Source organism: Rhinopithecus roxellana, chromosome 14 (assembly GCF_007565055.1).
Source record: "Rhinopithecus roxellana isolate Shanxi Qingling chromosome 14, ASM756505v1, whole genome shotgun sequence".
Classification (NCBI taxonomy): Eukaryota; Metazoa; Chordata; class Mammalia; order Primates; family Cercopithecidae; genus Rhinopithecus; species Rhinopithecus roxellana.
The window spans coordinates 132,630,745-132,658,458 of NC_044562.1; the positions used below are offsets into that span (position 1 = coordinate 132,630,745).

At 46.7% G+C, this 27,714-nt stretch overlaps 2 protein-coding genes across 2 annotated transcripts in view; one reads left to right on the forward strand and one right to left on the reverse strand.

Moving 5' to 3' along the window:
* Nucleotides 1-13,579: 13,579 nt before the first annotated feature.
* Nucleotides 13,580-27,714, reverse strand: part of WDR33 (WD repeat domain 33) — a 111,890-nt gene continuing 97,755 nt past the window's right edge. The window contains exons 18-22 of the mRNA XM_010363435.2: nt 26,052-26,490; nt 22,164-22,327; nt 21,961-22,053; nt 21,189-21,404; nt 13,580-19,075 (exon numbers count right to left, since the gene is read on the reverse strand). Coding sequence (XP_010361737.1) covers nt 18,846-19,075; nt 21,189-21,404; nt 21,961-22,053; nt 22,164-22,327; nt 26,052-26,490 — 1,142 coding nt within the window. The 3' untranslated portion in view covers nt 13,580-18,845. The remainder of the gene's footprint in view (nt 19,076-21,188; nt 21,405-21,960; nt 22,054-22,163; nt 22,328-26,051; nt 26,491-27,714) is intronic.
* Nucleotides 14,060-16,390, forward strand: SFT2D3 (SFT2 domain containing 3). The gene has a single exon (XM_030916909.1). It carries the CDS (start codon nt 14,085-14,087, stop codon nt 14,730-14,732), a length of 648 nt encoding a protein of 215 aa, XP_030772769.1. The 5' UTR covers nt 14,060-14,084; the 3' UTR covers nt 14,733-16,390.

Here is a 27,714-nt window from a genome sequence, read left to right on the forward strand (position 1 = left end):
ACAGGAGGTAAATTTTCTACACTTTATTTGAACTGGTAAAGTGTTGCCACCAGTAGGCTGTGCATAAGTTACGTATGTGTGGCTTTTTAGAACAACCACAAAAAAATCTATACAAAGAGATATACCCCCAAAACAGTATAGATAAGTAAAAATGGGATTCTAAAAAATGTTCAAGGCTCACATAACAAGGCAGGGTAAGATACACACAATGACTCGGATATATCTCAAGGGCGTTATGCTGAGTGAAAAAAGGCAGCCTGCAAAGATCACATACTGTATGAGTCTACTCAGATAGTAGCCTTCAAATGACAAAATTATAGAGATGACAAATAGCTTAGTGGTTGCCAGAGACTGGGAATGGTTGCAGTATAGGAGTGAGTGTGACTATAAAGGAGTGTTTTTATCCATTAACATAGGATGTCTTTCCATTTATTTAGATTTTCCTTAATTCCACTGAACAATGTTTTGTGGTATTCAGTGTGTGTAAGTTTTGTACTCCTTTAGATAAATTAGTCCTAAGTATTTTACTCTTTTTGATATGATTACAAATGCAATTGTTCTCTTAATTTCCTTTTCAGATTATGACTGCTGGCATATAGAAACACAAATAAATTTTGCATATTAATCTTGTATCCTAAAATCCTGCTGTACTTGTTAATTCCAGTGCTTTCTTGGAAATTCCTTAGACTATTCTATACACAAGACCATGTCATCTGCAAATAGAGGGTGGTGCTACTTCATTTCTTCCAATCTTGATGCCTTTTCTTTTTCTTGCCTATTGTCCCTGGCTAGAAACTGTTGAATAGAAGTCAAAAGAGCAGACATCCTTGTCATGTTCCTGATCATAGGCTGAAGCCTACAGTCTTTCACCATCAAACATGATTTTAGGACGCACATGGTGACTCACACCTATAATCTCGGCACTTTTGGAAGCTGAGGCAGAAGGATTACTTGAGCCCAGGAGTTCAAGACCAGCGTAGGCAACATAAGGAGATCCTGTCTCTACAAAAATTAAAAAAAAAAAAAAAAAAAAAAAAAAAATCAGCAAAGCATGGTGGCATGCGCCTCTAGTCCCAGCTACTTCCGAGGCTGAGGTGGGAGGATCACTTGGGCCAGGAAGTCAAGGCTGCAGTGAGCCAGGATAGCAACACTGCACTCCAAGCCTGGGCTACAGAGTGAGACTTTGTCTAAAAAAAAATGTATATATATATATATGATTTTATGTATATATATGATTTTATATATATGATTTTTTATATATATAAGATTTTTCTGTGGGTTTTTCATAAACCCCTTTACTGTGTTGAGGAGGAAGCTCTCTTCTATTGTTGGTAGAAGTCCTCTTCTGTTCTTGTGTTCATTTGTTTGTTTTATCATGAAAGAGTAGTAGGCTGGGCATGGTGGCTCATGCCTGTAATCCCAGCACTTTGGGAGGCCAAGGCAGGCAGATCACAAGGTCAAGAGTTTGAGACCAGCCTGGCCAACACGGAGAAACCCCAATTCTACTAAAAATACAAAAATTAGCTTGGCATGGTGGTGCATGCTTGTAGTCCCAGCTACTCGGTAGGCTGAGGCAAGAGGATCGCTTGAACCTGGGAGGCAGAGATTGCAGTGAGCCAAGATCATGCCATTGCACTCCAGCCTGGGTTACAGAGTGAGACTCCACCTCAAAAAAAAAAAAAAAAATGAGTGGTGGATTTTGTCAAATGCCTTTTCTATGTCTATTGAAATGTTCATATGAGTTTTGTCCTTCAGTATATTAATGTAGTGTATTACAGTGATTGATGTTAATATGTTATACCAGCCTTGCTATTCCTGGGATAAATCCCACTTAGATGTGGTATATAATCCTTTGTATATGTTGCTGGATTTAGTTGCTAGTAATTAGTTGAGGATTTTTGTATATATTCATAAGAGATGTTGGCTGTAATTTTTCATCTATCTCCTTTGTGCTCTTACTGTTAAACAACATTTTGACAAAATGTTAACACATATTACATTCCTATATGTACATAGCTCATAACAAATTACATGCATATTTTCTTATGCAATTACTTTTTAGATCAGTTAAGAGAAGAAAGGAAAAGAAATATGCAATTATACTTTCTTTTGTAATTATCTACTTTTACCAACACTTTTGTTTTTCATGTAGATTCAAATTAGTATCTGGTGTCACTTGGTTTCTGTCTGAAAACCTTAAATATTTCTTGTTACTCAGGCCTGGTAGCAATAAGTTCAGTCAGATTTTATTTATTTTGGAGTGCTTTTTATTTGGCCATTATTGTTGAAAGATAGTTTTGTTGGGTATGAAATTATTAGTTAACAGGTTTGTTGTCATTGTTTTGTTTTTACTGTTAAGCACTTTGAATATGTCATACCACTGCTTTCTAGCCCCCACTGCTTTGGATAGGACGTCATCTGTCAATCTTATTGTACTTCCCTGGTACACAATGAATTGTATTCCCTTTGCTGCATTTAAGATTTTATCTTTATCTTTGGCTTTCGAAATTTGACTATAATATGTCTGAGTGTGAATGTCTTTGTGATTATCCTACTTGAAATTCATTGTTTCTCAGATGTTTAGAATGTTTTTCATCAAAGTTGGGGAAATTGGTCAGGCACAGTGGCTCTTGCCTGTAAGCTCAGCACTTAGAGGCTGAGGTGGGATGATCATTTGAGGCTAGGAGTTCAAGGAAATACAGCCTAGGAAATACAGCAAGACCCTGTCTTTACAAAAAACTTGAAAATTTACTGACCATTGGGGTGCATGCCTGTAGTCCTAGCTACTTGGGAGGTTGAGGCAGGAAGAATGCTTGAGCCCAGGGAGTCAAAGTTACAGTGAGCTGTGCTTGTGCCACTGCCTTCCAGGCTGGGTGACAGAGCAAGACTCTCTCTATAAAAATAATAATATTAATAAATTTTAAATAAATAAGCAAATAAATTTGGGGAAATTTTCAGCCATTGTGTCTTCTAATAATTTTTATGTCCCTTTCTCTCACTTCTCTCTATTATTCTTATGTGTATTAGTCCATTTTTGCATTGCTATAAAGAAATGTCTGAAACTGGGTAATTTATAAAGAAAAGAGATTTAATTGGCTCACAGTTCTGCAGGCTGTACAGGAAGCATGGCAGCATCTACTTGGCTTCTGGGGAGGCCTCAGGAAACTTATACTCATGGCAGAAGGTGAAGGAGAAACAGGCACACCTTACATGGCCAGAGCAGAAGGAAAAGAGAGGGAGCAGGGAGCTGCTACAGACTTTTTTTTTTTTTTTTTTTTTTTTGGAGCTGGAGTCTCACTCTGGCCCAGGCTGGAATGCAGTAGTGCAATCTCTGCTCACTGCAACCTCCGCCTCCCAGGTTCAAGTGATTCTCCTGCCTCAGCCTTCCGAGTAGTTGGGATTACAGGCACCCACCACCACACTCAACTAATTTTTGTGTTTTTAGTGGAGGGTTTCACCATGTTGGCCAGGTTGGTCTTGAACTCCTGACCTCAGGTGATCTGCCCCCCTTGGCCTCCCAAAGTGCTGGGATTACAGGCATGAGCCACTGCACCCAGCCCAGACTTGTAAATAACCAGATTTTATGAGAAATCACTATTATGACTAAGGAGGATGGTGCTAAACCACTAGAAACTGCCCCCATGATCCAGTCACCTCCCACTAGGCTCCACCTCTAACACTGGGAATTATAATTTAACATGAGATTTGGGTGGGGACACAAACCATATCATTTTTGCCCCTGGCCCCTCCCAAATCTCATGTCCTTCTGATATTTCAAAATATAATGATGCAGTCCCACAAAGTGTTAGCTTATTCCAGCATTAACTCAAAAGTCAAAAGTCTTATCTGAGGCAAGGCAAGTTCCTTCCACCTATGAGCCTGTAAAATCAAAAACAAGTTAGTTACTTCCAAGATACCACATGGGTACAGGCATTGGTTAAATACTCCCATTCCAAAAGGGAGGAATCAGCCAAAAGAAAGGGGCTTCAGGCCCTATGCAAGTTCAAAACCCAGCAGGGTAGTTGTTCAATCTTAAAGATCCAAAATAATCTCATTTGACACCATGTCCCACATCCAGGGGACACTGGTATGAAAGCTTGGCTCCCAAGGCCTTGGGAAGCTCTCCCCCTGTGACTTTGCAGGGTTCAGCCCCCATGGCTGCTCTCAAGGGATGGCCTTAAGTGCCTGTGGTTTTTCCAGGTGCAGGATGCAAGCAGCCAGTGGATCGACCATTTTGAGGTCTCGAGGACAGTGGTCCTCATCTCACAGCTCCACTAGGTAGTCCCCCAGTGGGGACTCTGTGTGGGGGCTCCAACCCCACATTTCCACACTGCTCTAGTAGAGGTTCTGTATGAGGGCTCTGCCGCTGCAGCAGGTTTCTGCCTGGATATCCAGGAATTTCCATACATCCTCTGAAATCTAGGCAGAGGCTCTCTATTCTAAACTCTTGCATTCTGTGCACCTGCAGGCTTAACACCACAGGAAAGCCACCAAATTTAATGGCTTGCACCCTCTGAAACAGTGGCCAGGGCCCCTTTCAGCCACAGCTGGAGATGGAGCAGCTGGGATGCAGGGAGCAGAATCTCAAGGCTGTGCAGGGCAGCAGGGCCCTGGGCCTGACCTAGAAAACCATTCAGTCCTCTGAAGCCTCCAGGTTTGTGCTGGGAGGGGCTGCCATGAAGGTCTCTGAAATGCCTTCTAGACCTTTTCCCCATTGTCTTGGCTATTAGCACTTGGCTCCTCTTTACTTATGCAAATTTCTGCAGCCTGCTTGAATTCCTCCCCCAAAAATCAGCTTTTCTTTTCTATCACATGGCCAGGCTACAAATTTTCTAAACTTTTACACTCTGCTTCCCTTTTAAATATAAGTTCCAGGTTCAGATCATTCCTTTGCTCACACATATGAGCATAGATTGTTAGAAGCAACCAAGCCAGTCCTTAAACACTTTGCGGCTTAGAAATTTCTTCCACCAGATACCCTAAATCATCACTCTCAAGTTCGGAGTTCCACAGATCCCTAGGGCAAGGGCACACCACCACCAGGTTCTTTTGCTAATACATAACAAAGGTTATCTTTGCTCCAGTTCTCAATAAGTTCCTTATCTCCATCTGAGACCTCCTCACCCTGGCCTTCACTGTCCATATTACTATCAGCATTTTGGTCACAACCATTTAACTAGTCTCCAGGGAGTTCCAAATTTCCCCTCATCTTCCTGTCTTCTTCTGAGCCCTCCAAACTCTTCCAACCTCTGTGCATTACCCAGTTCCAAAGTCGCTTCCACATTTTCAGGTATCTTTATAGCAATGTCCCACTCCTCAGTACCAATTTTCTATATTAGTCCATTCTTGCATAGCTATAAAGAAATCCCAGAGACTGGGTAATTTATAAAGAAAAGAGGTTTAATTGGCTCATGGTCCTGCAGGCTGTACAGGAAGCATGGCAGCATCTGTTCAGCTTCTGGGGAAGCCTCAGAAAACTTACAACCATGGCAGAGGGCAAAGGGGGAACAGGCATGTCTTACATGGCCAGAGCAGGAGGAAGAAAGAGGGAGGGGGGAGGTGCTACACACTTTTAAATGACTGCATCTCACAAGAACACACTCACTACTGCAGCCAAGGGGGATGTTAAATCATTGGAAACCACCCCCATGATCCAATCACTTCCCACCAGGCCCCACTTCCAACATTGTGGATTACAATTTGACATAAGATTTGGGTGGGACACAGAGCTAAACCATATCAATATGTTGGTGCACTTAGCGGTGTCCCATATTGCTCTGATGCTCTGCTCATTTTATATTTTTCTGTTTTTCAGATTGCATTATTTCTACTGATGTGTCTTCAAGTTCACTGATTCTTTTTTCTGCCAACTCAAATCGACTGTTTATCCTATCCAGTGAATTTTTTTATTCTGTTTTTGTTTTGTTTTGTTTTAGAGGCGAGGTCACACTATGTTGCCCAGGCTGGTCTCAAACTTCTGGATTCAAGCAATCCTCCTGCCTTGGCCTCCCAGAGTGCCAGGATTACAGATGTGAGCTACCACTTCTGGACTTTTCATTTTGTTTATTGTACTTTTCATCTCCAAAATTTTTTATTTGTTTCATTTTTATAATTTCTACTCCTTTATTGATACTCTCCAATGAGACACTGTCATTTCACCTTCATTTAGTTTTTTTTTTGTTTGTTTGTTTGTTTGTTTGTTTTTTAAGAGACATGGTTTCATTCTATTGCTCAGGTTAGAGTGCAGTGGTGCAATCATAGCTCACTGAAGTCTTGAACTCCTGGACTCAAGCAATCCTTCCACCTTAGCCTACCAAGTAGCGAGGGCTACAGGTGTGTACCACCACACCTGGCTAATTCCATTTTTTTGTAAAGACAGGGTCTCACTGTGTCTCCCAGTCTGTTCCCAAACTACAGGCCTCAAGCAATCCTCTCACCTCTGCCTCCTGAAGTGCTGGGATTACAGGCATGAGCTGCCACACTCAGCCATAACCAGATGTTAATGGAAACAGGAAGAATTTAAAATTTGGTAATGATTGACAGTATGGGCAAAGTAGCAGGACCCAGTCCAATTAGCAGCTAGGTGTCAAAATCTATTCTGCTACATTGAGGAAGAATCTCTACCAGGCAAGAGAGCATTTACATATCCATCAGTTACTTGCGATTTACAAAGAGGTAAAGTAGATTAAATACTATGAACAAGGCTAGAACCTGTAACCTAGAAAAATGTGCTATGAAGTGTGCATAGCTTTCCATTGAAACACAAGTATTTTTCTTCATTCTCCCTCATTTTGATAGGAATAACCTCAAAGAAAGCTTATTATCGACCCCCTGCCTCCAGTCCCCTGCCACCATACACACACCACATCAGACAAAATTGGTCTGATTAGATTTGGCCTGGTTATTTTTATAGGTACAGCAAGAATGCTCATTTACCATAGGCCTTCTGAGTTTGGTTTATTAGAATTTTGCATAAGGAGTGAACTTTTAAAAACCACTGAGGCCAAGAAGCCAACCTAAGAACTCACCACCAGATCTCCCTGGCAGTACCTGTAGATTTGGGCACATTCCTCTCTTCTCTAAGTTCCCAAAATATCCTAAGTTTCCTGGGTCGGCCGGGAAAGGAAAGCAAGGAAGGTCGACCTTCCTTCCTCACTTATAATTCTGGGAACACTGTAAGCCAGATAACAGGCTGGTTTTTTCAAGAGGGCTTTGTACGTGTTGGCTCCATAAAGTCAACCTTAGCTCCTTAAAAGTGTCTGGTCATATCTGATTAAACGAGCGTCGTCCTCAAATATGATATTCTAGACAAGGCCTTGGTTGTATCACCAATGTTTCCAACTATTTCCCATTAACAAGAAGGACATATTCTTACTGCATTTACGACAATGACTCACATTTCCGTGAAAATAAGAATACTCAGTAAGCATTCTGAATTCTAGAGGGGTCAGGCAGGAAGAAATCATTTTACAAACAGTTCATTTCTGTTTACAAAAGTATACTCAACTAAATTGTTATGAATTATAGATAACTTATGAGAAAAATAGAAAGGGGGAATTCCTTATCTAGCCAGATAATTTTCAAATACAAAAGACTAGATGACAGTTCCTTACAACAACAGTGCATCTGACAAGGAAATGTGGTGGTTTCTGCATCCTGCAAAATGAGATAATAAAGTCAAAATTTTTCGACAAAATAATTGTAAACATGATTAACCCCATTTTTATTTTTTATTATTATTTTTTTGAGATAGAATCTCGCTCTGTTGCCCAGGCTGGAGTGCAGTGGTGTGATCTCAGCTCACTGCAGCCTCTGCCTCCTGGATTCAAACAATTCTCCTGCCTCAGCCTCCCGAGTAACTGGGATTAGAGGCATGCGCCACGGCGCCCAGCCAATTTTTTTGTATTTTTAGTAGAGACGGGATTTCACCATATTTGCCAGGCTGGTCTCAAACTCCTGACCTTGTGATCCACCCACCTCGGCCTCCCAAAGTGCTGGGATTACAGGCGGGAGTCACTGCGCCCGGCCCTTATTAACCTCATTTTCAAAAAGTAGACAAGACAACATGTGCTTTCAAGGACTCTCTGGGAAATTCAAAGACAGTTTAGACATCAAAGCTATCCCAAATGAATGCCATTCTCAAAAATGACATTCCAGGCAAAACCTGGGGAATTTTATCTTACTTTATTTTACATTAGGACTCAATATAGGGAAGGGAGAAAGCAAAGTTATCAAGATTTAACCACTTAAGAATGAAGTCAAGTCATGAGAAACTATTTGGCTATTCATTTCAAACTGAAAATAATTTTTTTTTTTTTTTTTTTTAGACCGAGTCTCGCTCTGTCGCCAGGCTGGAGTGCAGTGGCGTGATCTCAGCTCACTGCAGCCTCCATCTCTTTGGTTCAAGGGATTCTCCTGCCTCAGCCTCCTGAGTAGCTGGGACTACAGGTGTGCACCACCACACCCAGCTAATTTTTGTATTTTTGGTAGAGACAGGGTTTCCCCATGTTGGCCAGGATGGTCTTGATCTCTTGACCTTGTGATCCGCCCACCTCCGCCTCCCAAAGTGCTGGGATTACATGCGTGAGCCACTGTGCCTGGCCATGACAATAAAGTATTTAAATGTTTGTTTAAACTCAACAGAGAAGGAAAATAATTGTAAAGAAATTAGCCCTTCCAAAATGAGTTTTCTTTCCTTTCTTTTTTTTTTTTTTTTTTGTTAGGGTCTCACTGTCACCCAGGCTGGAGTGCAGTGGTAAGATCTAGGCTCACTGCAGGCTTGACTTCCCCAGCTCAAGAAACCTTCCCGCCTCAGCCTCCGCAGAAGCTGGGACCACAGGCTCGCGCCACCGTGCCCAGCTAATTTCTTGTATTTTTGTAGAGACAGATTTCATCATGTTGGCCAGGATGGTCTCGAACTCCTGGGCTCATGATCCGCTGGCTTCAGCCTCCCAAAATGCTGGGATTACAGGCGTGAGTCACTGCGCCCGGCCCATAGCTGTTTTTATTAAACCAAAAATATTAACCCAGTCACATTTGTCTAAATAAAAATATTTTGAATTCTTAAAACATTTCTGAGTTAGCTTTTATGAAAATAACTTTCTTTTCCTTTTTGACCATTAACAGCATTAGAAGTTACATTTCCCCAACTTCTGAAAAATTCGGGACTATTCCATTTATATAAGGTGATTATTTATCTCTAAAGCTATCAGAACAGGGCCCCTTTGGCGATTTTAAATGTAATGTGGCCGGGGAGGGCTGCAGCCAAAAGCGCCTGCGAGCGGCCCGCGGCCGGTGGGGTCCCGGGACAGGCCCGTGCGGGGCCGAGGTGCCAGGGCCCCCGGAGAGCAGGACGGGCGGTGCCAGCGGGGCGAGCCGACGCTACGAAGGCCGGACGGACAGCGAGGCATCCTGGGAGGCGCCCTGGCTCCGACGCTTCTGTGGGAGGGCGTCTGAGTCCTTAGTTTCCCACAACCGGGGGAGGGCCGGCACGCCGCTGCCCACCGTGTCCCGGAGCCCCACCGTTCGCCCGCGTCCCGCGCGGAGTCTGCCCATCCCCAGCCGCACGCGCGCGCCGCCAGCGCTCCCGCGGCACCGACTCGCACTCCAGCACTCAGTGCCGGCAGCGTGGTGACAAAGCCGACTGCGCCCCCTATCTCCAACGGGCTCCCGAGGGGCAGAGGGAACACAGTAGCCACATGCGGCTATGATAAATATATATAAATAGTATATGATGTATGTTATGTATAATAATGTGGTTATATTATGATGTTTTTAATATAATTCAATATAAATAATGAATTAACTAAAGTTAATTCAAATTTAAAATTCAGTTCCTCAGCTGCCCCGCAGGTGCAGACGCTACATGTGGCTGCTGGTCACCACCGCCTTGGCAGGAGCATCTCCCTCGGTACAGAAGCTCTAGGGGCCAGTGATCCCGGAGAGGCTCTGCTGCCCCAGTGGGGCGGCGCGGGAGGCATCATTTTGTGGCAAGTGCTTTGGCGCTGTGCCTGAGGAAGATCACCATGGCCAGGCGACCAACCCAGACAGGGACTGAAGCAAGATGAATCAGCCTGGTGAGCCAATACTTGCCACAGAGCCTGAGCCACCCAACTCGAGGTCACCCGGAAAAGCCAAGGCAATGAAGACAGTGACAGGGGCTGGGAAGCAGGACACAAAGAAATGAGACTTGAGAAGACCATCACCACGTGAGAGTTAGGTATTCTTTTAAAAGTTAGTAAATGAAAGAAGAAACTATAACTGTGAGATCCGCCCATACTGGGCCTACCTTGTTGATGACAGAATGTCGCCTTGCTTTGTAGGTACAACAGAGCCAAAACTGCAAGGCATGGAGCCCAGGCATGCACAGTGGAACAAGTTTTGACCTCTAACAATACCCAGAACCAATGACTCCTCCCCTCAGAACCAAGAAGACTAGGACAGGACTGGAACCTGAACATGGAGATCTTTCAGAAGCAGGGATCTGTTGGCCCGGGAGACTGGGGCTCAAATCTGCCTTGACAAACCTTTCCATAATGGTTAAATGTGAAGCCCCACAATCAGAACCTGCCAAGCCAACACTGCCAAATCATTTCCCTTGCCCTCTGGTCCTTTAAAGCTTGCCCTAGACCTCAAACTGGGGAGACAGATTTGAGCCCCACTCCTGCCTTCTTGCTGGTCAGTTTTGCAATCAAGCCTTTCTTTTCTCAAAAGCTGCTGCCAGTGTTACTGGCTTCACTGTGCATTGAGCGGTGAGCTCATCTGCTTGATAACAAAACTCCTCAAGGCATTGGCAATGTCACCAGTCAGTGACAGGGCTGTGTGGGCCCTGAGGAGTGACCCGGAGGAAGGGGATGCTTGGAAGAGGGAGAGGAAGGAGCGGTAGACAGGGGTCCACCCAGCAGAGAGCCTAGGCTCAGCAAAGCCACAGAAGGGAGTCTCCAAACTGCTAGGTCCAGAGGGACCCCACAGAGCATCGGGGAGAGCCACAGGGGTCTAAGGCAGGGCCTAGAAGGCTGGGTGGCAGGCAGGGAATTAGAATTTAATCTGTAGGAGATAAGAGCCACTGAAGAATATTAGGTAAAGAGAACATGACTAGATAGCAGTTTTGAAAAGGGGCACTGGTAGACCTGGTGCTGTGGCTCATGCCTGTAATCCTAGCACTTTGGGAGGCTGAGGTGGGAGGATCACTTGAGCTCTGAAGTTCGAGACCACCTGGGCCACCTGTGGAAACCCCGTCTTCACAAATAATGGTGGCACGCGCCTGTAGTCCCAGCTACTCTGGAGGCTGAGGTGGGAGAATCGCTTGAACCCGGGAGGCAGAGGTTGCAGTGAGCCAAGATCACACCATTGCATTCCAGCCTGGGCGACAGAGCAAGACCCTGTCTCAAAAACAAGTGGGTGGTTGGCGCTGGCTGACCCAGCACACTGAAGAAAGGGAGAATGTAGTTCAGGTTGAGGCCCAGCAGGGTACAAGTAAACCCAGCTGAACAGAGAGAGCCATGGCAGACAGGGAAGGGAGGGAGATGCCACTCTGGAAAAAGTCCTTAAAAGAAGCGTGGATAACACTTGCTGGGCTCTGGGAGAAAATAACAGTTTACTGCAGGCGCGAGAGGATTTGGTGCAAAGGGTACTGCTTCCTTAGGTCGAGGTGAGGGTGCTGAGAGAGAAAAGAGGAGATCTCCCAGGAGCAGCAACGCTGAGGGCTCAGGAGGAAGAACAGCCAAGAGAGGAGCCTGCAGTGTCATCCTGGGGCTGAAGGCTGAAATTCACTGCACTAGCCAACAGCGTCTGGCTATTTTATGATGAACAATTTTGCTGGCACGGTGGATTGAAGGCCTGGTTGAAGAGCTTCAAGGGAGACAGGGAAGCAAGTGAAGATGATTGTTAGGATGAGTTTTGCTGCAGTGCTGGAGGAGGGTGGGTTTTGTTAATGACCTTCCCTCCCTGCAACCAAACCACAGCAGAAAGCCCATCCAGGGCTCACACAGAGGGACCCCCAGCAAAGGCCTCTTCCTGCAATGGGAAGCCCACAAGGTTAGAAACCAGAAATCACAACCTAATGCTACCCTATTGTCAGTTTTGTAGGTGACCTTGGGTAGGTTACTTAACTTCTTGGTATTTCTCAGCTTCCCTCACCTATAAAATGAGCAGCACAGTCCTGCCTTTTCTATATGGTAGCTGCATAAATGATTAGGTGACATCACTGATGGGCATTTACGTACCCAGTCCACTTTCTAGCTCTGCGTATTTGAATACTCTAAATACCTCACAGAAGTGGAACCATGCAGTATTGGTCCTTCTTGTGACAGGCTTATTTCACTCAGCATAATGTCCTCAAGGTTCATCCACGTTGTAGCATGTGTCAGAATCTCCTTCCTTTTCAAGGCTGCATAACAGTCCACTGTATGCATATCCACGTTTTATTTATTTATCTGCTGGTGGACACTTCGGTTGCTTCCATCTCTTGACTAACATGAATAGTTCTGCTGTGAAGAGTTATACAAATCTCTGAGACCCTGCTTTCAGTTCTTTGGGGTATATATACAGAGTGGAATTGCTGGATCAGACTGTAATTATATACACACATACACACATATATGTATACAAATATGTGTATATGTTTATGTGTCTATGTATCTCTGTGTGTGTGTGTACATATATATATACACACACATTTTTTTTTCTAGGAACTTCCATACTGTTTTCCACAGCGGCTGTAGCATCTTACATTCCCACCAACAGTGCACAAGGCTTCTAGTTTCTCCACATCCTTGACAGCACTTGTAACTTTCTGGTGCGTTTTTTTGTTTTTGTTTTTTGTTTTGATCGTAGCCATCGTAATGGTTTAGCCCATGCTAAGTGATCAGGATGGTCACTATTATTATCAAGTGAGATAACAAATCAGAACGTATTTTGAAAAAGAATTACGTCTGTCAGGATCCAACCAAGAAAACAGAAAGCATTAAAAGGAACTTAGTGGGGGAGATTGGTTACACAGGGGATGGAAAGGCTGAGAAGTCAAACAGCAGGAAGCCATTAACTTTACATCCACCTAGGGCAGAGGACAAAGGACGCAGGGCCACCCAGGGGAAGCCAAGGTGGTGAGGGGAGCTGTGGAGGCAGCTGGAAGAATCTGGAGGAATCTGACCTGTGAGAGGAACCACAGGCAGACATCCTCTAGGAGGCTTCGAGAAAGAGCAGGGCACGTGGGCGCGGCCCCGGAATTAATCAGGATTGACCCGCGCGCGGGCCAGCTTGTCAGAGTGATCTGACGATGAGTCAGGACACCTGGCCGTGGCGGTGTGCAGAGCACGAGAGTGACACCAAACACATAGGACAGCAGCACCGAGTCTTGGACAAGGGGCGCGAAGGACTCAAGCATGTTGCCAGGCCTGTGGCTGAAACTGAGAACAGAATAGAGAAGCAGGTTGAGCTTACTGGGTGTCAACCCTTCCTTTATCAACCCCATGGTAAGTGATTAGGATGGTCACTATTACTACAAGTGAGGTAACTAATCAGGACGCAACTTTCCCAAAAAAACAACCACCTGAGTCCCACAGATCTCAACTTTTTTTTTAATCAAATTTTTATTTTGAGATCACTGTTAAGTTTGTGTTCAGTTTTAAGAAACAGATCCTGTGTACTCTTTACCCATTCCTCCATGTTGCAAAACGAGCACAATATCACCGCCACGGTAGACGCAGACAGTGAGGCCACAGGACATTTCTATCAGCAAAAGGGCCCCTCTTGTGCCCCTTTAGAACCACACTCACCCTTGCCTTCCAATTAACTATTAATGCTGGCAGGACTTAGCCAGACCGTAAGGGCGCGTACTCAGAACAAGGAAGAGGGTCAGGCGCTGGGAGGGCGACTGCAGGCGGACAAACAGCACCTGCGCCCGCGGTACTTGAGGACGCCACAAAAGTCCGCGGAGGAGGCACCTCGGCACTTCCGCGAGCGCCGCAGGCCCTGCCCCTCTCGCCGCGGCCAATTGCCGCCCGAAGGCCGAGCCGCTTCCGCCCGCGGCCGGGAAGGGCCGGATGTGAACGGTGTTTTTCCTTCCTGCCGCCGCCTTGTCCAAGATGGCGGACCTTCACCGCCAGTTGCAGGAGTACCTGGCACAGGGGAAAGGGGGCGGCCCGGCGGCCGCGGAGCCGCTGCTCGCCGCGGAGAAGGCGGAGGAGCCCGGGGACGGGCCGGCGGGGGCGTGGCTGGGCCGCGCGGGCCTACCCTGGACCTGGGCGCGGAGCCCTGGGGAGTCGGCGGCGGCGGGCCCGGCGGGCCTGCCCAGCGTGACGCGCGGGCAGCGGCTGGCGGCGGGCGGCGGGTGCCTGCTGCTGGCGGCACTCTGTTTCGGCCTGGCCGCGCTCTACGCGCCGGTGCTGCTGCTGCGCGCGCGCAAGTTCGCGCTGCTCTGGTCGCTGGGCTCGGCGCTGGCGCTGGCGGGAGGCGCGCTGCTGCGGGGCGGCGCGGCGTGCGGGCGCCTACTGCGCTGCGAGGAATCGCCGTCCCGGCCGGCGCTGCTCTACACGGCAGCGCTGGGCGCCACGCTGTTCGCCGCGCTGGGCCTGCGCAGCACGCTGCTCACGGTGCTGGGCGCGGGCGCGCAGGTAGCCGCGCTGCTGGCCGCGCTGGTCGGGCTGCTGCCCTGGGGCGGGGGCACCGCGCTGCGCCTCGCGCTGGGTCGCCTGGGCCGCGGCGCCGGCCTCACCAAGGTGCTGCCCGTGTGAGGACCTCGACTCCGCGCCACTGGGGAAGGACGCGTAGCCAGCGCCGTCGGAGACTGCCCCTGCCGAGCCGAGGACTACACGCCGGTGCCTGGACGCCCGCGGCGAAGACCCTGCCGCGACTGCCTGTGAGTCTAAGCCGGGAGCGGCTGCTGCCAGGGGAGGCGACAGCAGCGTTTGGAGGTCCTCGATGTCAGCGTTTCGTGCTGGACTTGGCACGTGCTCTGAAAACAGATGTTGTCATTGAATTGGTGACAGGATGTGAGACGGTTATTAGAAGTTGCTTTCGAAGTAACTGTGATCTTAGGTTCGGCTGAAAAAGGACTTTTCTTCGAATTAGCTGCCCTTGTGATTTTTCTCAGGCTGTTTTGTCATTTTAAAATCCAGCGGTAGATGTAGCTTAGCGACGGTAATTTTTTGTATTGTCTCTGCTAAAAACTTGGAAATTAATCTCTTCAGTGCCAGCGAATCCAGAAAGCTATCAGATTATTAAACACCGAATTCAGCCACTGAGTAAGTACTTTTAAAAGTACTTAAGATAGTTAATCTCGGGTTTTTTCTTCAGTTAACAAAATCATAAATATGGTGCCTTATAACATGAAAGGAAAATTAGTTCTGTATTTCACGACGAAAGCGATGGACCAAAAGAAATTTCCTGCCCCAAGCAGCATGGGATCCAGGAAGGGGCGCGTACATGCTTAGCGGGCTCTGCGGAAATCCTGCAAATGGGCAGATAATTCTAGATCCAGAAGACCTGAATACCTGTATCTGATGGAAACCATGGATTTCTGCAAGCTCGAATTATTCCTCATTGTATGGTCTGCTTTGTAAACTAGTTTACAGTTTGCAGGCTGAACTTAAGATGTTTTTTATATCTAATTGCTGCTTCCTTCATTTTAGGTTCAGCAGTGACTTTTACCTACCGTAATTTATTGCCAGAAAAGTATGAGCCTAACATTCTGATGAGTCCAGAAAACTACGTTTTGTCAGTTAGCAACACTAGGAAGTAAAATATATTTAGAATTTAAACATTGTGTGCCAGTGGTTCTCGCGCTTGACTGCACGTCAGTTACTTGAAGAGCCACACCTCAGATCAACGCAGTGTGAACCAGGGAAGTAGGTCCTAGACATCAGGACCTTTTTAAAGCTCCCCAGGTGATTCTACGTGCCCCAAGGTTGAAGAGCACTTCTGTGCATTGACTTGCACAATTTGAAAATAATGCTTTTCCTGAGCTGGATCCCAGTGTTGCCTAACCAGGGTGTCTGCCGTGCCGCAGTAGAGCACTGCTGCTTCCTCCAACCCCAAAATTTATGTTCCTAAATCAGGTCCCTAAGCACTGTCCCAGCAAGTGACGCAAGTGGCCAACACCCACACTGTAGGCTTGCAGGCTACCCGCCCTGAGATTTGGTGAAGAACACTGGCTTGTTCCCCGTCAGTGAACAAGGTTACCTACCTCAGGCGGCTGCTTGTGAGGGAGCAAATGCATTATTTTCAGAATGATTTATTTTTTTAATTGTAAAGACTTGTGCCATTGGCTCTTCTTTCTAGTCACCTAAATTTCTGTTCTAGTTTTAAATTTCTCTAGAACTTGCAATAGTTGGGGGTTTTATAATGTTTTACAATGTTTATTTCTTAAATAAAAACTTTAAAATTCAACATTTCTCAGCTGGTGGCTCACACCTGTAATCTCAGCATTTTGGGAGGCCATGGCGGGAGGATCTCTTGAGGCCAGGAGTTCAAGACCAGCTTGGGCAACATAGTTAAACCCCATCTCCACAAAAAATCTTTAAAAAATTTGCCAGATGTGGTGGCACACAACTGTTATCCCAGCTACTCGGGGCGGGGCTGAAATGGGAAGATCACTTGAGCCCAGGAGGTCGAGGCTGCAGTGAGCCGTGATCGCACCACTGCACCCAAGCCTGGGCGACAGCGAGACCCTATCTCATTTTTTCTCAGTTCAAACATTGAAAATCTAGTTTTTATAAGCTTCAAATCACAACATCTAGTATGTATTCTGACAGATGTTTTTAAATGCCATTATGTATTTAATAAATACAATGTAGGTTTATTGTTTTCTCTAAATGAAATCACTCTCAAAATGTGATCTGTCAAGTCCAGTAGAGCTTAAAGGTAAAATGAAAATGTTTAAAATGTGATCTGGTTATCTGCTTGAGATACTATGTTTTTAAAGTTACAGCCCAAAATAATGAAATTTTTTCCACTGGAATCTCAGGAAAAAAAAGTCTAATCTTGATATGGGTTTGGTCTCTGGATCCGGTTTTAGCTTCATGAAATTTGATTACAGTTTCTCTGTCTTTAAGCTATGCCAGTTGGGGGTGAGTGAAGAAATATCCATAACCTAAAGCAATCTTGAGCCTTATAATAGCATGTTTATGGTGGGGTGCTGATTAAGCTGTAATTTCAAAGTTAAAAAAAATAGTCTGGATTCTAACACTGAAAAGCAGTGTATATGGCTGACATTTTCTCCACATAAATCAGTTAGCTTTTGCTATTTTTTACATTCATGGAGAACCAGTTAGAGTTTCATATACTGTTAAACTATGTCAGTATGCCTTTTCTAAGCAACCACTGAAACTTCCAGCACCAGCAGCCAGGTACTGTGGCTGACACCTGCAATCCCAGCACTTTGGGAGGCCACAGTAGGTGGACCGCTTGAGCCCGGGAGTTTGAGACCAGCATAGGCGATGTGGTGAAACTCCATCTCTACAAAAAATTTAAAAAAAAAATTAGCTGGGCATGGTGGTGTGTGCCTGTAGTCCCGGCTACTAGGGAGGCTGAGGCACAGTCGAAGCTGAAGTGAGCCGTGATTGCTCCACTGCACTCCCGGCTGGGTGAGGGACTGTGTCTCAAAAAAAGAAGAAAAAATGAAACTTCCAGCACCACTAAATGTGCAAAATAAATTTGACTCCTGACGCCAAACTGAAGCTGCCAATGTAATGAAATGTTAAGGTGGCCATAGGACAGTCCTTTTAATAAAAGCTTCCATGTAAAACCAAAATAAAGGTCAGTATAGAAAGTATCATGGGGTATAACAAACTGAATTTTTGGCTTCCAATCCAAACTGGGCTAAATGGTATGTTTATTTCAAACAAGGAATTTGCCGTGGACAAGATCTGTCTGGCTTATTATGAATGAGAAGTACACCCTGCCGTAACACTGGTATTTCCACATAGCTAGTATGGAAGAGAAAGAGATTAATTAAGTGTTCCAAAATTGTTTTAGGAGCTATTTTGGTCCATTCCTTATCAACTCCATGTGTGATTTCAAGTTACCTAAAGGGCATGTGACTTTATTTCTGACTGACATCAAGTTGCTCTCCTCCTCATGACAAGGCGATTCAAATGCAAACTGTGATTCCTGGGAGATGCTCCCAAGGGGGAGCTCCCTCGTTGGACAGCCAGAAGGTTGCATGTTCTCTTCAGAGTACAATTTTCCATCTGTCAGAGCATGTCTGAGTATAACTTTGAACCTACTACAAACTACATTAATTTTCAAGTATTTCTCTATCACAAAAATGGTGTGACAGAATTTGTTGAAAAACACAAAGTTCACAGCTGAGATTAATTTAGATGACTTAGTGGTTACTACGCTCATGAACATCAGCGGTAACCGTGCACTCCTCGGCAGATGGGATGCGGTGGAAACCAAAGGTTTCCTTAAGGCAAGCAGTCCACAACTAGTTTTCTGTTAATTCTTGCGTAAATCACATTCTGTATTCATACAAAAACTTTTATGTTTTTCTCTGATAAACTGTACACATAGAAACAAATTTCCAAATGGACAGGAACTTAAATTTGTGGAGATGCCCCATCTCTTGTGAGACTTAAAAAAAAAAAAAGATCCCAGCTTTTATCTTCACAAAACAACATGGGAGTTGGGGCAATGAGGGTGGACAGGACAGGACAGGGCCAGCTGGGCTGGTAGCTGGCAGCAGTCTCTTCATCTTGAAGACCTCATTGAGGGTTCCTGGGATTCAGGTGCCCAGAAGAGCTCAGGGCTACAACGGTGCAGGCTTCCTTTTGTTTCTCTTGGTAAGTCCACAAGAAGTTCTTAAATACTGTCCAGAGAGGCCTCAGGGTACTCAGTTCCAACTTCTACCGACCCCTTCCACCACCCCGTGAAGCTCCTCGCCTGGGCGGGCCAGAGTTCATGTTACTCCCTCTACCCCAGTTACTGCCACTCCGGCCCCCTCGAGAAGGAGTGCCACTGCCTGGAGGGCCCCCAAAAGGTTCATCTCTGTGGTATCCATCGTGGTGTTCTCCGTCTAAGGAACTGGAACGCCCAGATTTGGGCACTCTCTGGGCAGGTCCTGGGCCCCCGCGGCCTGAAATAAAAGAAAATTTCACATGGGACTTTTTGTATTAGCAACTCTTGACAGTAACTCCCAGTACAAACTTGACTCTCTGATGACAGTGGACCAGTTCTGGTGGGTGCCAGGGAGACTGGCAGTGGTATTCAGAGTATTGAGAGGTGTGCCTCTACCCTTTCCTGACCCTGCCTCCCCCTTCCTGGCTTATTGCCATGGGCCTCAGCATCAGCCAGATCCGTGTCCCTAGGGCTGTGACAGACGATGGGAAGCCAAGAGATGAGCACAGAGCACCTTCAGGGAGATCCGGCCACACTGGGCCATGTCCCAGGCCATGGGACGTGTACCTACCTGCTCCCAGCTATCAGGGTATGTTGAGGGAAGGTTTGAATACACTGACTTAACTTTGGAAGTACACGCTGCTAATGTTAATAAAAAGTGCTCCAACTAGGATGAGTGTTCACTGGAACTGTCCTGTGACATGTGGCACTTTTGGCTTCCTTTTCATAATTAGTAAAATATTTCTTGAAAAAACAAAAGCACAAAAACCCCACAAAACACTGGCTTTCAGGTTATATCACCTAGGCACAGCTTAACTCGCTTCAGACTTGAACACACAAATGTTTAGGTACTATTAAAATTCTTTCATTCTGCTGGAGCTGGAGAATACATTTTTTAAAAAAAGAAAAAGGAAAAAAAATCTACCCTGTAAGAATTTTTTCCTCGGGAAATGATAGGATTTGGTCACATCTCCCACAATGCCCTCTCAGAAGACTACTGCAAACTATCTGCGGTCTTATATTTTGTAATAGAATATGAATCTAGCTGAGATGAAGTTAGGAGAACCAGCCAAAGGAACAATCTTGGCTTCTTTTCTTACAAAGTGCAGCTTCAACCCACCTGAGGGCACCTGGGCAGAGTGTCAGCTACTACGTCATTCCCATGCTAACTGCATGTCCTTGACCAGAGGGACCTAATAATGGTGCGCCAAGTACCCAAGAAAGTCAGCCAAGGTCACAGCACGCTGGCTAGTAGTACAGTGTGTTTATGCAGGGAGATCTATTGATGATACATAAGGTAATTTCTGAGGGTTTTGTTGAGACAAACAACTATCAAGACCAAATGGCAGGCCAGGCACGGTGGCTCATGCCTGCAATGCCAGCACTTTGAGAGGCCAAGGCAGGTGGATCACTTGAGGCCGGGTTCGAGACCAGCCTAGCCAACATGGCAAAAGCCCATCTCTCTAAAAACACGAAAATTAGCTGGGTGTGGTGGCGTACACCTGTAGTCCTAGCTACTGGGGAGACTGAGGCACAAAAATCGCTTGAACCCAGGAGGCGGGGGTTGCTTGTAGTGAGCCAAGATCACACCATTGCACTCCAGCCTGGGTGACAGAAAAAAACCCAAAAAGACCAAATGGCAGAAGGACTGTCCACACAGACAGGCCAACTTCGGGAGCAGAGCACAAGCTGGGCACGCGGGGAGCAGCCTTCCCAGGAGCCTCCGAGCCACAGCACCTGTGCACCTACCCCGCTGCCTTGCAACGAGAGTTGTCGTCAGCCTTCGGACGCTAATGCTCTTGGCTTAAGTTAGTGCTGCCTATAAAATAAAGCTCCAGAGTTTCCAGTTGAGGAGAGAATCTCCTGTGCCCCCGGAAACACTGCGCATAGACCACGTTTTCCAAAGTCTCTGTGACTCTGAGCACAAGCAGTGTTCCTCTAGATCCAGGCTAAAAAACCAACAGAGCACCCAGGAGAGGACAACTCTTCCCCTCCCACTGAGAGCCCCTGAGGGTTCCAAGCAGCCTTCGTGGAGGGCAGACTGCCAGTGAGAGCAGGGCTCCCAGAGAGCAAGCCCAGCAGAGAGTACTGGGGCATCTTGGCAGAGCACTGAAGTGAAAACCTCAAGCGAACGGGGATTCCTGGAGGCAAGGGGATTCCTGGAGGCAAGTGGAGTCCTGTGCGGGGCCAAGTTGCAGTCCACCAGATGACAGCTTGTGTGGCACTGGCACCACATTTAGGAGCATGTGCCTCTGCACAGCCCAGGCTGCAAGGGCATGTGCAGCAGATGCAGGCAAGGCCTCCACCAGCCCCTGCAGCTCCTAGAACCATAACCACTGGCCTGCTCTTACCTTTGCCTCCTCGGTCTTCAGACGGGCCTCCTGAGGCCTCCATCTCTCTGTGCTCAGAAGTGCCTGGGCCATCATGCCAGGGGCGCTTTCGGGGAGGTAGGGATGCCATGTCCATGCCTTGGAGAGAAGAGGAGCGTTCTCTGCTGGCCGGGGAATGACCATCGTGAGGCGGATGATCAGGTCGGGGAGCATCACGAAAATGTTCATGACCTGGCCCTGAAACAAGAAGCAAATCTGCTTACAGGAAAGCACAGTGTGGCCAAAGCAGATGGGAATGACACTGTAGAGAGTAGGGAGCAACTCACAAGCCACCGTCACTCATGCTGAATGCCCACCACAGGCCAGGGTTGGTAAGCCACCTAGACTAAGATCCAGAGAACTGGTTCTCAGGTGGTGGTGTATCAAGACGTCTTTACGGTCTCAAATTACTGAGGACTCCTAAGAGATTTTGTTAGAGTTATAACTACAAATATTTACCATATTAGCAACTGACACTGAGAAAATTTTAATTCACTTAACTTTATTCTCCAAAAACGATTTAGTGGAAAGAGCAGTCCTGTTTTATACTCAGATCCCTGTAATGTCAGGCAGATTCCTCTGCTCTCATTCCACCTGCTGAGATCAAGTTCTGTGGCTGCAGGACAGGAGACAGCCCAGGCCCCTGGGAGACGTGAGCTGGAAAGAGGGGACCCGATGCACCCCAGAGAGGGCCCTCAGAACTCACTTTGTGAACTGCTATCTAGAGTTACCCAACAAGCGTTCTTTTCCTTACCAGGCTCTCTGTTTCCATCCCAGGAATCTGGCTTCCGCCCTCCTTCAAAGCGAGGGAACTCGTCAGGAGTGGGAAGTAAACCCTTCCTTCCTCCTACACAACAGAGCAAACAGTGCTGCACTCAGACTGTTCCCGGTATATTCACAACCACTGTATTCTGCACCCTATCCTTCCAGACCAGGTGTCCTTAGTAACTCGCTCACCTCGTGGGGTACCCCGACCTCGACCTCTGAGATCTCGTCCTCGGGCCGCTTCCTCAGAAGCATCAAAATTCTCCTCTGGACCAAAGTCTTCAGGACCAGGAAAACCATCCCTTCCTCTGGGGGGAGCACGGCCCTCATGCCTCGGCGGGGCTCCTCTTCTGAAACTGTAAAGAGAAAACAGCAGAATGTCCATCTCAGGGAACACCTTGCCACTCTTAAGTTTACGTTTCAAAAAAGCATGTGATATGAGAAAGCATGATATAATGCTGATTGGGAGGAAAACAAAATAAAACTGTATTTTGAAAGGACACATTGTATAATCCTATTAATACTACCAGAGGCAAAAACAGACCAGAAGGAAACATACCAGAGGGTGGGGTTACTGTAAGCTGCTTTTAGGCTTTTAGGAATAATAATAACATCAACATTTTTAAAGTGCCTATACCATGCCAAGTACTTTACAAGTATACTTTGTTTCATTCATTTCATTCTCACAGCCACCATATGAAGCTGGTATTAGCAGCAGCTCCATTGATGAGAACACTGAGGCCCAGATTACTGACATTTATTCAAGGACATAGAGTAAGTGCTGGTGATCTGAACTCAGCCAGTCTTGACCCTCGGCCCAGGTTCTGTATCACTGCCTCACAAATACTTGTCATTATCATCTATATTTGTATGATGAACATTTATGACTTATATAATCAGAAAAATGGGGGCACAGATCATGTCTGCCAACCATACTGGACCTGTTTGTGGGTAGGGGCTCTGCCATCTGCCCCAGCCCACAGCCTCCACCCAGGGGCAGGCCTCCGTGGCCACGAGCTGCACTCATGGCCCTGGTCCACAGCTGATAGGCACACAGGCCAGCATCTGGCTTACAGGCAGCCATCCACTGGCTAGCTGGCAGCCTGGAGCCCTGCTTAGTGAACAGCTTCCCCTTCTCTCAGGAATTTTGGAGCTAGGAGACTACATTGACTGGGAGCATTGCTGAGGCACACAGGGTACCAGGAGGCCTGTGCAAAAGAAGAGCAAGTGACCTTCTGGCAGCGCACACTGAGAGGCAGCGGCGCCACCCTCCAGGGCCCCTCTGCATGAACTGCACGGCCTCCTCCCAGGCCGAGCCTCTGCTCTTCCTCTGGTTTCCATTCCATTGCCTTTTACCCTAATCTTCTACTTGGAAGATTTTCAAACTTAGGGTAAAGCTGAAAGAACAGTACAATGAACATCCCAGATCCTCCACCCAGATCAATCCCTTCTTCATATTTTGCCACGCGTGCTTTATCTTCTCCGTCCAGCTACTCACAAACATGTGTTCTAAACCATTTGAAAATCAGTTGCCCACAGGAGCTTCACCCCTAAATGCTTCAGTACATTTCTTCTAAGAACAAGGACTTTCTCCTGTATAACCACAATACCTTTACACTCTTATACACCAGCCTAGGCTGTGGGTCTGCACTGACAGATGAAAGACAATACAAATCAAGACAGGGTGTCCAGGCATGGTGGCTCACACCTGTAATCCCAGCACTTGGGGAGGCCGAGGAAGGCAGATCACTTGAGGCCAGGAGTTCGAGACCAGCCTAGCCAACATGGCTAAACACCATCTTTACTAAAAATACAAAACAGCTAGGCGTGGTAGCACGTGCCTGTAATCCCAGCTATTCGGGAGGCTGAAGCACAAGAATCGCTTGAACCCAGGAGGCGGAGGCTGCAGTAAGCAGAGATTACGCCACTGCACTTCAGCCTGAGCAACAAAGCAAGACTCCCTCTCAAAAAAAAAAAAGAAAAAAGAAAAAAAGGGTAAAATGTAACATTTTGCACAAGATGCAGAGATTCAATAAGCCAGTGAACATTATGTAGATATAAAGCTCTTCTAGTCATAAAAGGCCATGTCAAAGGTAATGCTTGCATATCATTAAGAGAGGGTCTTAAAAACACTGGGAGCCCTTACATCTTTATTTTTAACCTCCCTATCCCCACTTCCCAAAACAATTGCTTCCTTAGCCCCCACTATGTCATGCTTCCAGGCCTGTCATCAGCCATGCTTTTCTCACCACCCCTGAGGGTGGGCTGGCCAACCGTAACTCAAACACATATATATGTGTCTCGCCCTGTCACCCAGGCTAGAGTGCAGTGGTGCAATCTCAGCTCACTGCTACCTCTGCCTCCTGGGTTCAGGCGATTCTCCTGCCTCAGCCTCCCAAGTAGCTGGCATTTACAGGCACGCACCACCATGCCTGGCAAATTTTTTGTATCTTTAGTAGAGACAGGGTTTCACTATGTTGGCCGGGCTGGTCTGGAACTGACTGACCTCACAACGCCCACCTCGGCCGGCCTCCTAAAGTGCTGGGATTACAATTGTGAGCCACTGTGCCCAGCATTAACTACCTATTCACAAGAAGAGTAAGAAATGGAATGAAAGGGCCAGGCACGGTGGCTCACGCCTGTAATTCCAGCACTCTGTGGGGCTGAAGAACGTGGATCACTTGAGGTCAGGAGTTCCAGACCAGCCTGGCCAACATGGTGAAACCCCATCCTACTAAAAATACAAAAATTAGCCAGGCGAGGTGGCGTGTGCCTGTATCCCAGCTCCTCAGGAGGCTGAGGCAGGAGAATCACTTGAACCCGGAAGGTGGAGGTTGCAGTGAGCTGAGATCGTGCCACTGCACTCCAGCCTGGTGACAGAGCAAGATTCCATCTCAAGAAAAAAAAAAAAAGAAATGGGATGGAAGGACATGGACAGCTAAGGAGCAGTCAGAGACTACAGTAAAAGCTGAAGTGCTGAACAGCATGGGCCTGAAGCCCATCTCCGACATCTACCGCCTGCCAGACCTCGGAAAGTCAAGACACTGCTCTCATTCCGTCTGAGTCAGCATAAGAGGCTGACAGTCGCACCTATCTCACAAATTCTTTAAATAAAATGAGGTCATTAATTTCCTAAATTAAAACAGATTCCTCGAATTAAATGAGGTAACAACATCTGACACAAAATAAACACTCAATTATCATCATCTTTAATTATTCTGAGTCTCACTTGAGATTTTACTATTTCCTGGGTGTTTGTTTTGTTTTTCTTTTAAGAGACAGGGTCTTGCTCTGTAGGCCAGGCTGAAGTGCAATGGCATAATCATAACTCACTGTAGCCTCCTGGCCTCAGCTGATCCTCCCACCTCAGCTTCCTGAGTAGCTAGGACTACAGGCGTGCACCACCACACCCGGCTAATTTTTAATTTTTTTTGTAGAGATGGAGTTACACTATGCTGTTCAGGCTGTTCTTGAATTCCTGGCCTCAAGTGATCCTCCTGCCTCAGCCACCCAAAGTGCTGGGATTACAGGCATAAGCCACACTGGTCCTGGGCTAATTCCTGTTTCTTTCTCCACATTTCTTCTGTTCCTTCAACTCCCCAAGCAGGCTGAGATGAGTGTTCAAGCCTGATCTAAGTTTAACAGGAAGATTGTTTTTCAGTTTAAGTTTGTTAAGATTATTGGGCAATTACACAAAACTTGCATCTATTTCACAACCCCTTTATTTCCAATCTAGGTAGCTGCCTCATATTTCATCATTCTAATCAAGAAGAACCTGGCAATTTTAAGTCAGATCCCAGCAAGTCTTGTAGTATACTGATCCTCCCATCTCTTTAAAAGGACCAAAAATTAAAAAAATAAGCAAAACGAAAAAGACTTCTAGACAGCAAAGATTAAAACAAGACTAAGGTTAAAAAAGCACACTTTTCTTAAAAGTCCAAATGCAAACTCTAGAGAGTATGGGGCTAGTAATTGATGTAATTCTCTTTCCTCCAGAAAAAGAAGAAAGAGACCTTTGTGGAGAGAGCAGATGAAAAGCTCCACTGAAGACGGAACGGGCCCACAAAGTATCTGTCCCACCTTTCTTCTCTGCGCCCTCGAAAACGTGGGTCCTCGGGATCCCGGGGGAAACGTTCGTCTCCGGGTCTGCGGCCTTCCCACGCCCCCGGAGGGCCTCGGGCTGAACCCCGGCCATCCCCCTCGCTGAATTCCCTGTGATCAGGGGGAAACGGAGGCCCAGGGCCCCCTCGCCTCCACTTCTCTTCTTGCGGTAAAGGTCCTCCTCGCCCCTCAAATTCACGTAACCGGTGGCCAAAGCGCTTGTCAGGGTGGAAGTCATCTGGTCTGCTGAAGTCATCGGGGAAGTCTGGGTGAGGGCCACGCCTATCAGGGGGACCCCTGCAGTCCTGGCCACCCCGGAAAGGCCCCCTCTCGGGCCCATGCTCAGGCCCGCCGCTCTGCTCATGCCGCCTCTCTGACATCGGGCCCATGTGATGGTTTGGAGGGCCGCGGGAGTCACCTAAAGGAAACAAAGCTGACTTTTACCATGTCTTCCAGGAAACCTGCCAGCATAGGTCTGATCTGTAGCATCTCCACATTTCAGAATACATTCTTTATTGAGAATGGTTTCCCTCCTTGGCTCTCAGCTTAGTTAGGAGACAAATGTCCCTGAGGCATTGTATAATAGAACAGGAGCTTTGGGGTGCAGATTTCAACTTCATCACCCACTCACTAGGGCAAATTACTCATCTCAAATGAGATCAGCAGTGCCTCTCCATCTCTTAGTTCACACTGGAAAAATGAGGGAGCCTCCTGGGCTTCAGAAGGAGCTTCCTTTGTCTGCCCCTATTCTTTCAGGCATTTCATTAGGGCCACCTGCTCCACATCCAAGGAGGACACAACAGAGGAAATTAATGCTGCAGGCCAGGAAGCGCACCAAGAATTCACCTCTGCACCCGTCAACAGGGCGCCACTGCCACCCATGCCATCCCTCCTCTAACCCCAAGAATTCACCTCTGCACCCATTAACAGGGCACCACTGCCACCCATGCCATCCCTCCTCTAACCCCAGCTTGTTACACTTGATTCCTCTGTAAGGTACATGCAATCACCGGCCTCTCAAATACCTGCCTGATGACCAAACAGCCCTGCTGGGCTTCAGTGTCGGGGTTTTCTGCACCTCTCTATGAATGTTGTTCCTCATCTACAATATTCTCACCATTCTTTGAAGACAGTGTTTGGAATCCCACTAAAGTTTTCTAAAATATTTGAAAATATGTACCATAGTGAAAGTACTGAATAAAGATGGAAAGATGCCAGTTACATGTGTGATGGTTAACTTAGTTCACCTCCTCACTTGGAAGGGACTGTTTTCCCATCTACTGAACTACTGCAGCTTTTGTAAATGTTTACCTATTTTTGGTCAACATACAATTTAAATCAAGCACTTTTAAAAAGTAGGTAGTAAAAGGATACTCTTGATTCTAAAAACAAAAACTGTGTTTTTAAAGTGAAATTCCTCCAATAGCCCAGTTTATGCCGTTTACTGCTTTTCCCTGGCAATAAAGACAAACCCCTCCTGTACCCCAGCCAGCCATAATTCTCACCTCCCCGCCAACAGCATCCCTCCTCTTTCTTTTCTTTTCTTTTTTTTTTTTGAAACAGAGGCTTACTCTGTCACCCAGGCTGGAGTGAAGTGGTGTGATCTCAGTTCACTGCAACCTCCACCTTACGGATTCAAGTG

What these genes read in the sequence shown, in the direction of transcription:
- SFT2D3 (XM_030916909.1), top strand. Translation starts at nt 14,085, where the DNA reads ATGGCGGACCTTCACCGCCAGTTGCAGGAGTACCTGGCACAGGGGAAA.